This window comes from Sebastes umbrosus, chromosome 22 (assembly GCF_015220745.1).
Source record: "Sebastes umbrosus isolate fSebUmb1 chromosome 22, fSebUmb1.pri, whole genome shotgun sequence".
NCBI lineage: Eukaryota > Metazoa > Chordata > Actinopteri > Perciformes > Sebastidae > Sebastes > Sebastes umbrosus.
This window is the reverse complement of record NC_051290.1, coordinates 2304578-2320592: the sequence shown is the minus strand read 5'-3', so window position 1 is coordinate 2320592 and position 16015 is coordinate 2304578. Positions and strand designations below refer to the sequence as shown.

The 16015-nt window shown below is 40.2% G+C and overlaps 2 protein-coding genes across 2 annotated transcripts in view; one reads left to right on the top strand and one right to left on the bottom strand.

Annotated features, from left to right (window-relative positions):
- Positions 1-6547, top strand: part of rnf150b (ring finger protein 150b) — a 19230-nt gene extending 12683 nt beyond the window's left edge. Inside the window, exons 4-6 of the mRNA XM_037759112.1 lie at position 1; positions 175-436; positions 1811-6547. The exon at position 1 is cut by the window's left edge and continues 96 nt beyond it. Of these exons, the coding sequence (XP_037615040.1) occupies position 1; positions 175-436; positions 1811-1929 (382 nt within the window). The 3' untranslated portion in view covers positions 1930-6547. The remainder of the gene's footprint in view (positions 2-174; positions 437-1810) is intronic.
- A 3007-nt stretch (positions 6548-9554) lies between these two features.
- Positions 9555-14747, bottom strand: LOC119481849 (protein phosphatase methylesterase 1-like). Its single transcript, XM_037759143.1, has 12 exons — positions 14427-14747; positions 13999-14056; positions 13438-13489; positions 13169-13323; positions 12992-13082; positions 12400-12465; positions 12042-12186; positions 11823-11940; positions 11694-11738; positions 10725-10789; positions 9793-9860; positions 9555-9714 (listed from the first exon to the last, which is right to left on the bottom strand). Exons 1-12 carry the CDS (start codon positions 14625-14627, stop codon positions 9693-9695), a joined length of 1086 nt encoding a protein of 361 aa, XP_037615071.1. The 5' UTR covers positions 14628-14747; the 3' UTR covers positions 9555-9692.
- Between the last annotated feature and the right edge of the window lie 1268 nt (positions 14748-16015).

Below are 16015 nucleotides of genomic sequence, written 5' to 3'. Positions count from 1 at the left end.
TGTGAGTCCGACAGGCTTCAACAAGATCCACTGGATTTGTTTTTTAACTTGTATTTATGCAGAAAAACTGAGGATGTATTTATAGTTCCAACTTGTGCAATTAACTCAAACATGTCGACAGAATGAACGTAGTCGGAGTGCTTTAGCATCAAGATAATACTCTCTCCCCTGCAGCTGAACGCCGACTGCCTGGACGACCTGCCGCTGGACTACGACCTGGCCCTGGGCGGCGTGGGCGGCGTGGGAGTGGGTGGAGTCGGGGCCCTGGCCCTGGAGGCCGTGGTGTCCGGGGCGTCCAGCGACGGCACGCTGAGCGAGGGCGGCTCCTCCGTGGTGCTGGACCCCGGCGTGAGACGGGTGGGACTCCCTCAGGACTACCAGGACCCCGACACCCTGAGAGACAGCCCAGTGACGGCCACCACCGACACACACACAGGTAACACACACTCTCACTGTACTGTATGTATAAGTGGTGTTATACTGACACCCGGTGGTGCTGCTGCTACATAACACTGTTTCTGCTGTTGTAGTTAAATAACTTGTTTCTTGCTTCCTTCATGTGAGGCATGTTTTTCCTGCTAAAACAGTTTTTTTGGGGTGAGGCAGGTAGGAATGAAGGAAAGTCTTACATGTAGAAGCACAAAAGAATAAATCTGTAAAATAATAAAAAAATAATAATAATAAAGAAAATAAATGTGGAAATATAAGGAGGAATAAAGAAAAATAAATGAGTAAAAAAAAAAGTTGAAATGTAAAGAGAAATAAATAATTAAAGAAATAAATCTCTTTTTTAAAATAAAATATTTAAAATATCATAATTTATATGCAAAAATGAATATATATTTCTAGTATATACAGAATAAAATTAACAAATAAATTCGAAAATAACTGAAATTGCTTATAATTATTCTTTTTTATTTGTCTTTATATTTCCACATTTATTTATTTTTTTATTTTTTTATTTTTATATTTCCACATTTGTATTTACTTAATCTTTTATTTATATCTCTTTATATTTCCAAATTTCTTTATTCTTTTATTTTTATATTTATTTATATCTTTATATTTCCACATTTTTTAATAACTTACTTTTTATTTAATTTTTTTCTCCCTATATTTCCATATTTATTTGTTCTTTTATTTTTATATTTCCTTATTTTTATTTCCTTATTTGTTTCTCTTTATATTTCCACATTTTATATTTACTTAGTTATTCTATTATTTATTTCTCTTAATATTTCCAAATTTATTTATTTTATTTTTTATTTTTATATTTCCAAATTTATTTATTTTATTTTTTATTTTTATATTTCCACATTTATTTGTTCTTTTATTTCTCTTTATATTTCCACATTGTTTATTTACTTACTTATTCTTTTATTTATTTCTATTTCCACATTTATTTATTCTCTTATTTTTAATTTTTATATTTCCACATTTTTTATTTACCTATTTATTCTATAAAAAAAAAATCTGTATTTTAGTTTATATTTATTCTTTAGTTCCTGAAATGAAAGTACTGAACTCTGGTTTATAATATCCAATAATTTCTAATTTCCACAGTTTATCCACGTCTTCCAGTGAAGTTGGGCGTTTTTAATAGTTATTGATGGGTTCATTTAGAAATTGTTTTTTCAATTTTTTCCAAACGTTTAATGTACTATTAATATACAGAATTTACAGTTTTAATGTTTTGCTTGGAGAAAAGAGCTAGAAGTAAGCTATTAGGTTGTAACTGATTAAGCCAAAAAAACCAGAAGTCTTGTTTGGGATGAAAGTCTAAAGTCTAACCCCGTCTTCCATCTTCCAGGTGAGCTCCAGCCGATGGCGAGCAGCGCCTCGGTGGCGTCCTTGGTCATCACCGTGGAAACGGGTCTCTCAGACGAGGAGGGGTCCGTGGACCAGTCTCAGCTGGTGGACAAGTCCTGAGACGAGCCGAAGCCACAACGGACTCAAATCAGGTTCCGATTTTTTTAACGAGAGAACGACCTGACTGAAACCAGAACCTGACTGCACTAGACTGAGAGCGACCCCGGGACCTGGTTCTGGTTTTGACTGGCTCCAATTTGGATGGAAGCTAAAACCCAGAACCAGGTTTTTTTTTTCTCTTTGGACCTGTGTGATACAGAACGTAAACCAAACCAACTTGTCTGGACTCCAGGTGGACTGGAGCCGAGCTAGAAGCAGGTCTAGACTTTGACGGGTTTAGTTGGATAAACGTGTGAGTGTGTTGGTTTTGATCTGGACCCAACGGACCTGGTTTGGCTTCATTGTTAGTCTCCTCCTGGACTCTTGGCAAGGCTGGACCTAACCTGGTCTAACATGGGTGTTATCCAGCGTGGTTACCTGGATTTTCCCCCTCGGTTCTCCTCGGTTCAACCAGGTGTTCATCCAACGTTAAACTGGGATATAACTCGGTCTACCTGTCTGTCGTCGCCACGTCTTAATCGACCCATTTTCTGGTCCTACCCATCTGTCATTAATCCACGTCGACAGGAAGTTCAAATCCAGTCCTTCATTTCAAATATTGTGGACCTCGTCGCCACATTCGTCTCCTGACTTGACGGACCTTCGAAAGGTCGGATGGGATTCAAACTCCACGACGTAGAAACTGAGAAAGTCGGCTGCCAAAAGACGATTGGGAGGTCGTCAGCAAATCTGAAGGATCTCCAAACACATCTGATCTAGATTTACCTGCGTACTTCTACCTGTTGTACTTCAGTAAGTAGTACTCTTTGTGGAATATTCTGCTACGTGGTTTTTCCAGGTAAGAAAACGAAACAAAACCTGATGGAACTGCTCACTTCCTGTCCGGGTCTCGGAAGATTGAATCCCTTTTGATTGGCCTGCCGACACGCCAGGTTTCTCGATGCGTCTGCGGTGACCGATTTAAATTTTTTGGAAAGGAACTCTTTTATTTTTGAGAGGACACACCAGCTACTCTGGGCGGTGGCTTCGTGTTTCTTTCTCTCGTGTCGTGGCAGTATTACAGCTACAGTTTGTCTGCAGTATTGAACAGCAACTACACAGTATTTTTTATTTTCTTCTTTTTGCCTGTCAGTATAATTCAAGGCTCCTTTTATCTTTACAGTCCAGTAGTACTGGCAGTATTTGGTTTCTGTCTTCGGCTGTGGTTCCAAACAGGGTTCCTATGGGCGTCTGGGTGACTGTTTGCAGGGTTGTACAGAATATAAAGGTGTGAGAAAGGTTGATGAAATGGTATTTGTAAAGCACAGATGGAAATAGGTAAAAGGTATGAATCTTCGAACGTTGGATGATGGAGGAGAGTTTTCAGCTGCCCCACCATCTGTTCTCCTCAATAGTTTCTCTATTCACACCATTTTAAAAAGCGTCCGTACCGCCGGGGCAGACGCTTCATGTTTTTATTGATTTTGTACATTTTGTTAATTCACACTTTTAATCGGCCTTTCTTTTATAACAATCGACCGGCCTCGACGCGGAGCTCACACTGAAGGTGATTGAAACTCCCCATTGGGTTTTGTCCATTGACGATCATGTCCTCAACAATGTTGACAAAAACAGAGAAAGGCAGCGTCAAGGCCTTTACACACTGGGGGACCAATAAACGACAAATTTACCAGCAGCGATGCGACTTTGCAACACTTTTTCAATAAAGGGTTCAAATAGATTTGCGTAGGCAGAGGACCGACTACCTATAGGATCCTATGGGGAATGGGAATGTGACCTCACCGACAGCAATTCGGGCATTCTTGATGGATAAAAGTTAAGAACGCCATCCGATTGTGGTTTACGGCAAGTGTCAAAAGAACTACAGTCAGACACAAAGGTAGGCTAACGTTACGGGTTTCATTTTGCAAGATACCGGTAGATTGATTATGCCGTATTGCCAACGTTTTCTTAGTATTCGCTAGTTAGCATAACATTAGCTAGCTTATCTTTGTCCGGACGATTGTGTAGTTGGCATTTGGCTCGTAGATCTTAATGTCATATACCCACCCGTTTGTAAGTTGATCATGGGCCTCCAAAGATTGATAGCTAACTTGCCCCTTTGTCTCTGTCAGCTTCTCTTTATATGGGCATTTGTCTTTCGCACATACTTTATACATTTCTGATGATGAACGATGACAGATAACGATACCGTAGCTCCGTATGCTACCCTCCAGAACGATTTCCATTCCCTATCGAGCCAGAGCAGCGTCTGGCAGTCTGTCTGAGGTAAACTGTTGTGTAGCCTAAACTACTGTAAGCTATTTTCCTTTAAGCGAAATGCTCCGAGTGAATTTGCCTCTGGTAAAGAAGTTATTTAGTGTATATGTCTAGGGCTTTTATTGTGAAAGGTAAGAACAGAAGAAGTGTCTCTGGGCTGCGCTGCTTTTGTCAAGGTTGAAAGGAGTAATAAAGTTAGCCGTCTTGGTTCAGACTGTACGCTTTAATGTACGTATTGAATACGTCCGTGATTGGTTGATGCCATTATTTGCGGTGCAAAAAATCGACGTACTGTTTCTCATTCCAAAAACAACTTTTAATGTATGTAATATTCAGGTTCCGTGTGAAAGTACTCGTGACTAAAACAGTTGGAGAAATATATTGACGGCCACAAGAAAAGCCCCCCTGTGTGTAAAGGCCTCTACTTGTCTGATTCGACTATGAACGGAAAGTAATAAGCTGCTCTGCCCGGCAACAAAGTGCAGTTTTATGTCACCGCAGTTTCAGTCAAGACTACAGTTTGAGCCACAGCATGTGAAACACTACTTCAGTAATATTTAAAATATCGGACCGTAGAACCAACCATCATTTTGGACATACCAGAACTTCATCCGAACGTCTGACAGCCAGATCGTTAACAGTTCAGACAATTAATCGGGCGTCGTAATCTGGTGGAACTTCGATCCAATTCTACGAGTTGGGGGGACCAATTTTACCCCAAATTGGTCACCCCAACTCTTACAATTGGTCACGCCAACTCATACAATTGGTCACTCCAACTCTTACAATTTGTCACCCCAACTCTTACAATTGGTCACCCCAACTCGTACAATTGGTCACCCCAACTGTTACAATTGGTCACCCCAACTCGTACAATTGGTCACTCCAACTCTTACAATTGATCAGCCCAACTCGTACAATTGGTCACCCCAACTCGTACAATTGGTCACCCCAACTCGTACAATTGGTCACCCCAACTCTTACAATTGGTCACCCCAACTCTTACAATTTGTCACCCCAACTCTTACAATTGGTCACCCCAATTCTTACAATTGGTCACCCCAACTCGTACAATTGGTCACCCCAATTCTTACAATTGGTCACCCCAACTCGTACAATTGGTCACCCCAACTCGTACAATTGGTCACTCCAACTCTTACAATTGGTCACCCCAACTCGTACAATTGGTCACCCCAACTCTTACAATTGGTCACCCCAACTCTTACAATTGGTCACCCCAATTCTTACAATTGGTCACCCCAACTCGTACAATTGGTCACCCCAATTCTTACAATTGGTCACCCCAACTCGTACAATTGGTCACCCCAACTCTTACAATTGGTCACCCCAACTCTTACAATTGGTCACCCCAACTCGTACAATTGGTCACCCCAACTCTTACAATTGGTCACCCCAATTCTGCGAGTCTGGGGTGACCAATTTGGGGTTTAATCCGTACAGAGTCTGCCTGGCTGAAGGTAGAGGATGGAAAGACTTCCGTGGCCGTCTGTCCTGAGTCGTAACGTTCGGTAAACGTTGAAATGCCATGTTGGAACCCTGTCTATAGTTTTGTTTTACTGTCCGTCCGTCCGTCCGTCCGTCTGCCTGACCACACGTGTCCATTACCACGGCCTCACGCTGCCTTTTTAAAAAACACCTTTTACCTTTAACCCTGACAATCAAGACAATCTCTTTCCCTTGCTAGTCCGGGGATCTTTTTCTCTGAACTCCAGCAAACCTAAGAGGTGCTTTTTCAAACCCTCCGTCTGTCACGCCAACAACCAGGTGTTACCTGCCATTAACCATTTCCAGAGTTTAAATTTAAACAAGCTGTGAAAGACGACAGAAAGACGGTAACACATTCAGAGCTGAGTAGACGCTGAGCATGTAAATATAAAAATGTATATTCCACTCGTTCACTACGACCATCGCTGTCGGTTTGCCAAACTGGTGTTCAGACTGCGTAGGCGCTGCGGTCGCGTCGTGGTGCCGCCGCCAAGAGAGATAAAGATTGTCGTCTATTTTGATACCAGAGGAGACGTTTATTTTTGTAACGAAGACACCCAGCAGCAAAGACTGATTTCCCCTCGTCAGCCCACGGCCTGGTGATCCTCAATGTGATTGAGTATTGATCAGGCAGATTTAAGTGTTGATTATTTGTGTAATTGTACATACAAACAGTGCGCAAAGGACCTTGATGAAATGACTCTAAACTATTGTGTCTGTAAACATTCGGGATGTGATTGTTGATGACTGAACAGGAGTAAAAAACCTGGAGAACCAATGAATTGTATTCAAGACTTGCAGTAAAATTTAAGCAAAAGCAAAGCCAATCCTGCAACAAGCCTCCAAAATAAGAGAAAACCATCAGACAGCATGATGGGATTTGTAGTTACCGTTCACCTGTAAGTAGGAAGAATTATTAGAAAAATGGAGAATTCAAATTGGTACCAAATTTCAAGAGTAAGAAGCAGTACTTGTGTTGGTGTTTCCAGTCAAACCTTAAAGGGATAGTTTGGGTGTTTTTAAGTGGGGTTGTATGAGGTACTTATCCATAGACCAGCAACTCCTGTGTTCTGCGAGGTCAAATTACAGTTTTTTTTCAATGGAGTCTGGTTATTTTTGCAAAAGCAAAGATAACGTCTTCAGTTCCCCGTCGTAAACAGACTGTAACGCTACACAGCGTCTCACAGCGAGGTAAACAGGCAAAAATATTATTAATATAGCGTCCACTTAAACTGGTATGGCATGCCGACCGCCGTCTACTGTAGGTAATACTCATACAACCCCACTTCAAAACTCTTCTCTATCAGAAGCCTGGACAACTTTAAGTATAGTTTCTTCCTACTTTGCTTCATATTCTCTCCTCACAGTTCACTCTCAGTTCAGTCAGTTACCAAGTAAACAAACACTAGTTAATTTAAAACACTAGTAGACTGGTGGAGAATGAATTTGCTGTAATATATAAAGATGATGGATTTTTCTGCCTTGTCTTGAATCAGTGAATAATGTTTTAATTAAAGTTTCTTCCTTTGTGTCGTAAGCTTTATTTTCAAGGTTTTTTTTTCTTTATCTGAGTATCATGTTTTATTTTCACATTTGCACTGTTTCATTCTCTTACTTTGTTTTTTAATGTGACTGCACTTCTGCTGCCGCAGGAGTCAAAGTGAATCGATCCATTTCTCTTGTTCTTCTAGTCGAGACTGAGGCTGCGGTGGCATGTTGGTCCCCCTTTTAATGCTCAAAATGTGTCCGCTCCATAGCAACAAGTATTGAAATTTGTAATATTTGGGATTTGTGTACTTATTCCTTTGATTGATTTGAAAGTTTTGCCAATATTTTATTTAAGTTTTGTAGAAAAAGTTATATTTTTTAAAGCAAAACTGCACCAAAACTAATTTCTCATAAATATATTTGGAAATCATAATTAGAAGATATAAGGTCTTTTCTATATTATTTTTTTAAAATCCCTTCCAAAATATAATTTTTCACGACACTAAAGTGTTAAAAAGGGGACCGTCGTGTCACTGCCAGTAATGACGTCTGATTGGTTCTGTGTTATTCCTGTTCCCGCCCCTCCTCGCAGCCCATTGGCTGTTTCCCCTGGATGCTGTGTTCTGATTGGTTGCTCGGCCTCTTTTTGTTGATGCACTTTAATTCTGTTTCTCTGGAAGGTTCTGGAAAAAGTCTCTTGAGGTTTTGACTTTTCTGTTTTTCCTTTTGACTCCGTCTCTTGTTTATTGCTTTTTAAATTTTTTTTAAATTTTATTTTAGTCTTTCCAAGTTTTGGAAATGTATGGGATTGTTTTGTGTGATAAAATTTGGTGAATTGGATTGAGAAAGGATCATATGAAACTACAATGTATTTGTAGACTGCCATATATTTTGCCATATATTGTAATTTTGTTTTGTAGTTTCTGATTTCTCTCCTGAAGCAGGTGAATCCTGAGCCACGTAATCCCGCTGGGATTATACATTTTAACTTTATAAATTTCTGCCAGCTGGTCATGAAAGCTTTGGCAGTGTTTAATCTGAAGCAAAGCAAAACCAGTATTTCAGATCCTTCCAGAGAGACGGTGAAAGTTGAGGCGATCCAATGCGTCTGTTGCCGTGTTTAACCCCTCTGCTACCGTGACAACAGGGCGTGAAGTGGTGTCGTGTGTTTCTACGATATTAACTGTTTAACAGAGCGTCCGTTTGTGTGGTTGTCCTGTGCACGCAAACACAAAACGTTACCTACATACACACGTGTAAATACAAGGCGGCGTGACGCCATGTTGTTTCTGTGTTTTAAGTTGTTGCACGTGTTCTGATTCAGGACAGAATTTAAATAAAATTTTAATGCAAGTTTTTGTTTATATTCCAGCCTGGTGTTTGTGTGTTGTCTTTAAAAACAAAAACAAAAAAACGGGGAGATTTTTTGGAATATTATTTCTTGTTTTTCCCAATTTATTATGTAGTTAAACAGTCTACATATAAAGGCACGGTCACCCATACGAGAAATTAACATTCACCTCCCGTTCACTCCCATTATATGCTACGACAGAGTATTGGTGCCATATTGAGGAAAAAAAAACATCTGAGATTTAGAGAAAAAAGTCGTAATATTATGAGAATAAAGTCAGAAGTTTTTCTCGTAATATTACGACTTTTTTTCTCGTAAAGTTAACACCTTATTCTCGTAATATTACGACGTTTTTTCTCGTATAGTTATGACTTTATTCTCGTAATATTGCAACTATTTTTCTGTTAAAGTTACGACTTTATTCTTGTAATATTAAGATCTTTTTTCTCTTAAAGTTATGACCTTATTCTCGTAATATTCCGATTTTTTTTCTCGTAAAGTTATGACTTTATTCTCGTAATATTGCAACTATTTTTCTGTTAAAGTTACGACTTTATTCTCGTAATATTACGATTTTTTTTCTCGTAAAGTTACAACTTTATTCTCGTAATATGACAACATTCATCTCGTAAAGTTACGATTTGATTCTCATAATATTACAACTTTATTCTCGAAATCTCTTATTTTTTCCCCTGAATATGGCCCCTAATACTCCGTCGTACTATGCGAGCAAAAGGGCATAAAAACTTTCGCTTACGGTGGCGTATCGAATTCGAATCTTTTGTGTTAAAATTTTGTGAAGTTTCAGGAGAACATCGCCTCGGCATTTGCGTTTGTGTGACCGTGCCTTAACCATCTGGATTGTGTGTCTATTTTTTGTTTTTTTATGGTGAAAACAAACATTTATTTACTAAAAATCACAAATGAAGAAAACAATGATTGATTTCTCGTTGATGCTTGTGTTTTATTTTTTATAATTTATTATTCAGGGAGGATTTAGCCTAAACAAGATGTGAATAACACTTTAAAATGAAGGAAGGAAAAACAAGTACAGATATGCGAGCACCATTTTAGTCGTTTAGTCGTTTTAGATGGAATAAAACTTTAGTTGTTGAGACAGTTTCTCCCAAAAAAAGAGGCTTAACTTGTTCTGCAGACTTCATTCAGTGAACGAGTTGGAGCTGGAGAGAGATCGGAGAACATTTTCTTTAGTTTTAGGTTTTGTAAAATGAATACATTTTGTCAGTTATCTGAATTACCTGCTGGTTTCTCTTCTGGCTTCAGCGAACTTGTGTCTCAACAGGAAGGAGGCCACAGCGTCAGCCACCTGCACAAACAAAACAATATATTCACGTGTTAGTAGAAGATAGGCAGCAGAAAGCTAAGATTAATATCTTTAAACCACTAAATATCACCAAGTAAAAGTCCTTCATAATCTTATTAAATCTTAAAGTGCCAAAAGTACTCATAAATATATATATAATAATATATATATATTATTTATTTATATATATATATATTATTTATATATGTATACAGTATATATATATATATATTTCAAGAAATATTCTTATTTAATTCTTATTTATACCATTCTGGCATTTATATTTAATACTTGATAGATCGCACTTGTCAGCGTCTTGTATTTACTTATAAGCACTGTGGTTATTTGTTATATATTTGCACGTCTTAATGCAAATATGTGTTCATATTTCATATAATCTCATTTTCTTATTCTTAATTTTAGTAATTACTTATATTTCTTCATATATATTGTTTATATTGTAGCATTATGTACATAATTTACATGTTACATACTCCTTTATTTCTATTTTATTACATGTCATTATGTTATCCAATTTCCCCCCAGTATTGGCATCAAAATATACTTAAAGTACCAAAAGTATTCATTATGCAAAATTGTTATATTATATCGCTGGATTGTAATTATTAATGCATAAATGTGTTCATCACTTTAATGTTGCAGCTGGTAACGTCTGCAAAGTGACTAAAGCTGTAGTTGAGTAAAAAGTGTAATATTTCTCTCTGAGACAAGATAAGATATTCCTTTATCAGATTAGATGTTGCAGAGTAGAAGTATAAAGAAGCATAAAATGTAAATAATCAAAGTACAAATACCTCAGAATGGTATTTAAGTTCAGTACTTGAGTAAATGTACTGGTTGTCTTACTCTGTCTGGTTTGTCTTCTTGCACTGCGTGTCCACAGGGAGGCAGCACCTGCATCATGAATTTACCTGGAGACAAACAGTGAGACAGGTAACACACACACTGTGAACTGTCTCACACACACACATCTCTCTGATGCTATTTCATCACACACACACTCTGACTGCGCTGTCACTTCCAGCGTGGTCGTTGACTGACAGAAGCAGCTGTCTCTGGAGAGGATCTGCCGCCTCCAGGTGTGTGTATCTGTGTACACCTGAGTGTGTTTGTGTGTGTGTGGGTGTGGGTGTGTGTGGGTGTGTGAGTGTGAATGTGTGTGTGTGGATGTGGGTGTGTGTGGGTGTGTGAGTGTGAATGTGTGTGTGTGAAGACGCCCTTCACCTTTTCCCTCACAGTTGGTGGAGAAACACAGCGTGAGCAGAATGTCAACTATTCCCAGTATCACAGTGTTTCTCTACATGTGGCGTTTTGTTTCTCCAAGACTACATTTCCCATCAGCCCTTCTGTTGCCAGAAAGTCTTTGTTTTGGCGACGGCCAAATACCAAGACGGCGAAAGCCAAAAACCAAGATGGCGACGGCCAAATACCAAGACGGCGAAAGCAAAAAACCAAGATAGCGACGGCCAAAAACTTAGATTGCGACAGCTAAAAACCAAGATGGCGACGGACGAAACCCAACATGGCGACGGCTTAAAAACAGCAGTCCAAAACCGAACAGGTGACATCACGGTAACTACGTCCACTTCTTATGGTCCAGGTACTATAGGTGACAGGAACTAAGGTCCATGTTTCTTCGGGTAAATTAGCCCGCTGACGTATCAAAAAGCGACAGTAGAGCCCAACAATGGCAGCATCAAAACCCAACGGCTGTTTGAGAAACGTCATTTTTTTGCGTAACAGCTTTTTGAAAAAAAAACAAAAAACTGAAGGGTTACCATGGCGACCACTGCGTGTGTTGAGTCAATGTCTCACCTTGCATTTGGCCGATAGTCAGATCTCTATCCAGCCGGTGGATTCCTGGAAACAGAAGCAGCTTCAGAGTGCTGTTATACAAAAAGGTAGTACTTTTTACCCTAAAAGGACGTTTTGAAGTATACCTACCGGCCAACAGCAGCAGTTTGGGGAGGTTGCAGGCCAGGAAGAGGTTGGAGGTTCCTCTAAACCAGCCGTCCCAGTACTTTTCTGACTTGGAGAGGTCTACACGCCACACGTACACACTCTGACACATCAATACACAGAGTGGGTGATTAATTATCTTCATAATAATACAAGAAAACTCAAGTCAATCAAGTCATACTTGTCTGCTGTCTGTCTTCATACCTGTCCTTCGCTGAGGCTCACCTCGGAGGCGGCGTTTTCTTTGTCGTTGACGTAGCTCTGATCGTAGAACTCTTCGTTACGCTCAACGACCACGTCGGTCATCGGGCCGGCCTGCTCCAGAGTGTCGGCCTCCTCCACCTCGCATCTTAAAAGAACAGGAAGTGAGAGGAGTGAGGAAATTATTATAAAACAGCCACCTGGAGTTTCTTTCCCCCCCGGTCTGTATTTGGGACTTTTATTTGAGAAAATACGGTAGTTTCAACATTTGTAATCTACGTTAAATTGGAAAGACAGGATGAGGCATAAGCCAATCAATATTGAGGTTCCACCTCTAACTGGCCGATCAGAGCCAACCTACCGTTTAATCTGACCAACCATTGAGACCCTGGCAGACTCCAGGTTCCTGATTTGCCCGCTCTTGACGCTGAAAGGAGGACAAAAAAAGACTTTGTTTTCTAGAAGTTGAAAAGGTGTAAATGCATCCATCTCTCCAAGACGCATACGCACGCTTTACTAGGAAACGTGATAACGGCAGCTAACGCTACACTGAAATTAGCAGTTGTTCTTCCTGTCGACTGAGACGCAACTCATCCATGTATTTGTGTTAGATTACAGTCGCGTCTAGAAGGTAGCCCACAAGTTGCGAAACTCAAGATGGTTAAGGTTAGGATTTGACCTCAAATGGTTAAGGGTAGGCATTAACCTTGAACGGTTAAGGTTAGGCATTGACCTTGAATAGTTGAGGTTAGGCATTGACCTCGAACGGTTAAGGTTAGGCATTGACCTCGAACGGTTAAGGTTAAGCATTGACCTCAAGCAGTTAAGGGTAGGCATTGACCTCCGACCCTGAACACGGCCTGCAGTCAGATTTGTGATCTGACGGAGATGCATATATGTGGGTAAGTGTATCATCTGTATTTTCTTGAGTAAATTGGACTTTAAATGCTCACCTCCACTCTATAGCGTGGTCTATGGACTTGAAGGACTTGGGTCTTCCCTTCAGGAAGTTCTGTATGCTGTGGAGGGCCTCGGTTGCACTGCCTAAGAAGACCGGTGAGGTAGATATTTGTGAGTATAAAAAAAAATATCGCAATTTTTTTAAAAAGAAAAGGAAAACGCAGTCGTACCTTCCACGACGTCTATAGCGACCAAGCCCACGATGGACGGTAGCAGCATGTTGCCGATTGTATGCACAGCGATCGCCCCGCCAACGCCATGGCCAATCAGGACGATAGGGGGAGGAGACTGACCGTAGCAGGCTCCGATCACATTGGCGATATCGCTGAGTTGGATATAGTAACTGCACTAGTCACTGGAGAACTCTTTGGCTTGCCGGGTATTGTTGTTAATTTGAGGTTAAAGGATTAGTGGAAGTTTGTGTGTCGTGTGCTTTTACCTGGACATGGTTTGAGTTGAGAAGTCGTCTGATTGGCGGACCAGGGTGTCACCTTAGTAGAGATTAAAAAAATACTCACAATAACGCAAACTTTTCCACACTAAAACTCAACACGGAACCACTAAAACCAGACAATTATATAACAATAATTTAACGTTAAAGCAGGAAGACCCTCCTCAAACTTGGATTCATCACTGATTTTAAATTAATTATGTTATAGTGGGGAATCGACGCTAAAATATTCATAACAATTGTGCATTTTGCGATAATGGCAACAAATTTGGCACAGATGTAGATTTATATGTTATGAAAAGATATAGATATCGGGGCGCTGCCAATTTGGCCCCTGGGGGCCGTGACAGCCATTTTGAAAAACAAAAAATGGCCACCAAATAGGCGCTTAATATTCCAAAATGTTATGACTCTTGATGATTTCCAAGATGTGTCGTAATATTACGAGAAAAAAGTTGTAATATTACGAGAAAAACATAAGACGTTATTGTGTCTGTAGTTGTCTCAAGATATAACCAAGACCATTTTTATTTCTTTATACTGCCTCACCGTGACCCCTGAGGTCCATGGCTAGTACCCTGCAGGTCACTCTGCTTGCGATGGCTGTCTGCAACACAGAAAAACACCAAGACCATGGATGTATATTAAGAAGTGGACACGGCGCCACCGCTCATCCTTGCCTCCAATTTTTTTCCAATGGCCACTTGCGGTATTGCAGCGATTGCAAAACTTTCCTCGAGCCAAGAAACGCGATTTTTAAGATCTGTGACATCATCGCAATGTGAAGTCTACGGGCCGAGCAGGAACTCGCGATCGGGGCCAGCGGGAGAAACACTACTGCGCAGATTAAGAAGTAAACTAGAAAGCTAGAAAATGTTTTAGCGGGCAATTCTCATTGGAATGAATAAGCGCCATCTTGGGGTTCGGTATCTAGTCGCCATCATTCGATCGACCGGCCGACATGTTCAGATACTCACGGTGAAAACGGCCCAGGACAGGGCCGAGTGTCCTCCCCCGTGCAGCAGGACCAGCAGCGGTCCATCGTTTCCTGCTTTATAAATCCTGAAGACGTCCCTGCTGTCGGCCGGCCCAACGCTCACATCCTCGAGCTGGTCAAAATACTCCCGCCAGGACACCGGCGAGTAGTCCAGCTTACCGCCAACCTCACTGGTCGACATGTAGACACACAGAAACACAACACACTGTATATACTACCTACACAAACTGTATGCTTTTAGCAATAATAAACCATTACTATATTATTATTATTATTATTATAAGAGTAATGTAGCGGTGACTTACTGCTCTGTGTCGAAGCTCTCCTCCCACATGCTGCGTCTCAGCAGGAAGACGTTCTTCAGTCTGGTGTCGGCAGGTTTTCCTTTAATAATCAGCTTCCTGTCCGCCGTGTCGCATGTCCATCGACCAAATAACTCAACTGACTGCTGGTGTCAGAACAAACAAACACTCACACTATAGGACAATACCTCGTCAGCTGTTGATGTCAGGTAGCATCGCTGTCGCAGCGTTCTATTGGCTGAGACAGCTGAAGTGGGTGTGAAAATGTGTCCCCACAAACCTTTGTCAGACTCGTCCTCCTTTACAGCCTCGTTATGTTTATACTCGCACTCATGTGACTTCTGGCGATTTCATTCACACTTCAAAAATCATAACAGTGGTGTTAATTTGTGGAGATTATCTTGCTGAACAAAACTTGTAAGTATCATAAAGGTTTGTTTGCCACAGAGCTTATTTTCTGCAATAATCCAAAAACCCAATGGAACAATCGTATTGGCTTTTTTTGAGGGAACCAGAGCGATGCTAACTTCCTGTTTGGCCTACAAAAATACGTCATCCCTGCAGCACTCTATAGCGGCCTGAACACAGCCCTATTTTAAAGGTCCCATATTGTAAAAAGTGAGATTTTCAGGTCTTTTTTATTATAAAGCAGGTTTAAGTCCTATATAAATACTGTTAAAGTATCAAAACGCTCAAAATACGGAGAAATACACACAGCCCGTATTCAGAAATTGTGCATTTGAAACAAGCCGTTAGGATTTCTGTCCATTTGTGATGTCACAAATATACAATATTTAGACCATTACACAGTTTTAAACATAAACATTCTAAATGTGTCCCAGTCTATTTCCTGTTGCAGTGTATGTGAATGACATCAGCTGACAGGAAGTAAATATGGACCCAAACTGTTGCCTAGCAACGCAATTACGTTGCAATTACGTTGAAATGCACTAAAACGAAGCGTTTCAGACAGAGGGTAAATACAGGTATATTCAGACTGACAGTATGAGGAAAATAAAGGTGTTTTAAAAATTACAGCGTGTAAACAAAGTGGGAAAGAGTGCAAAGACAAAGGGTTCAAATAAACAATAAAGATAAACAATATGGTGCAAATTAAACAAAGAGGGAGAGGTAGGAAGATGAAGATAAAGAGGAGGATGGAAGAGAAGATTTGAGGAGTCAGAAGAAGAAACAACCTAAGAGGAGGACAGAAGATGAGGAGAGAAAACATGATGATGATGATGATGATGATGATGATGATGATGAT

What these genes read in the sequence shown, in the direction of transcription:
- LOC119481849 (XM_037759143.1), bottom strand. Translation starts at nt 14,627, where the DNA reads ATGTCGACCAGTGAGGTTGGCGGTAAGCTGGACTACTCGCCGGTGTCC. An exon ending in TCAACTCAAACCATGTCCAG is followed by an intron (nt 13,324 to 13,437) that starts GTAAAAGCACAC and finishes TATCCAACTCAG; the next exon opens with CGATATCGCCAATGTGATCG. An exon ending in TGAGCCTCAGCGAAGGACAG is followed by an intron (nt 11,941 to 12,041) that starts GTATGAAGACAG and finishes TTGATGTGTCAG; the next exon opens with AGTGTGTACGTGTGGCGTGT.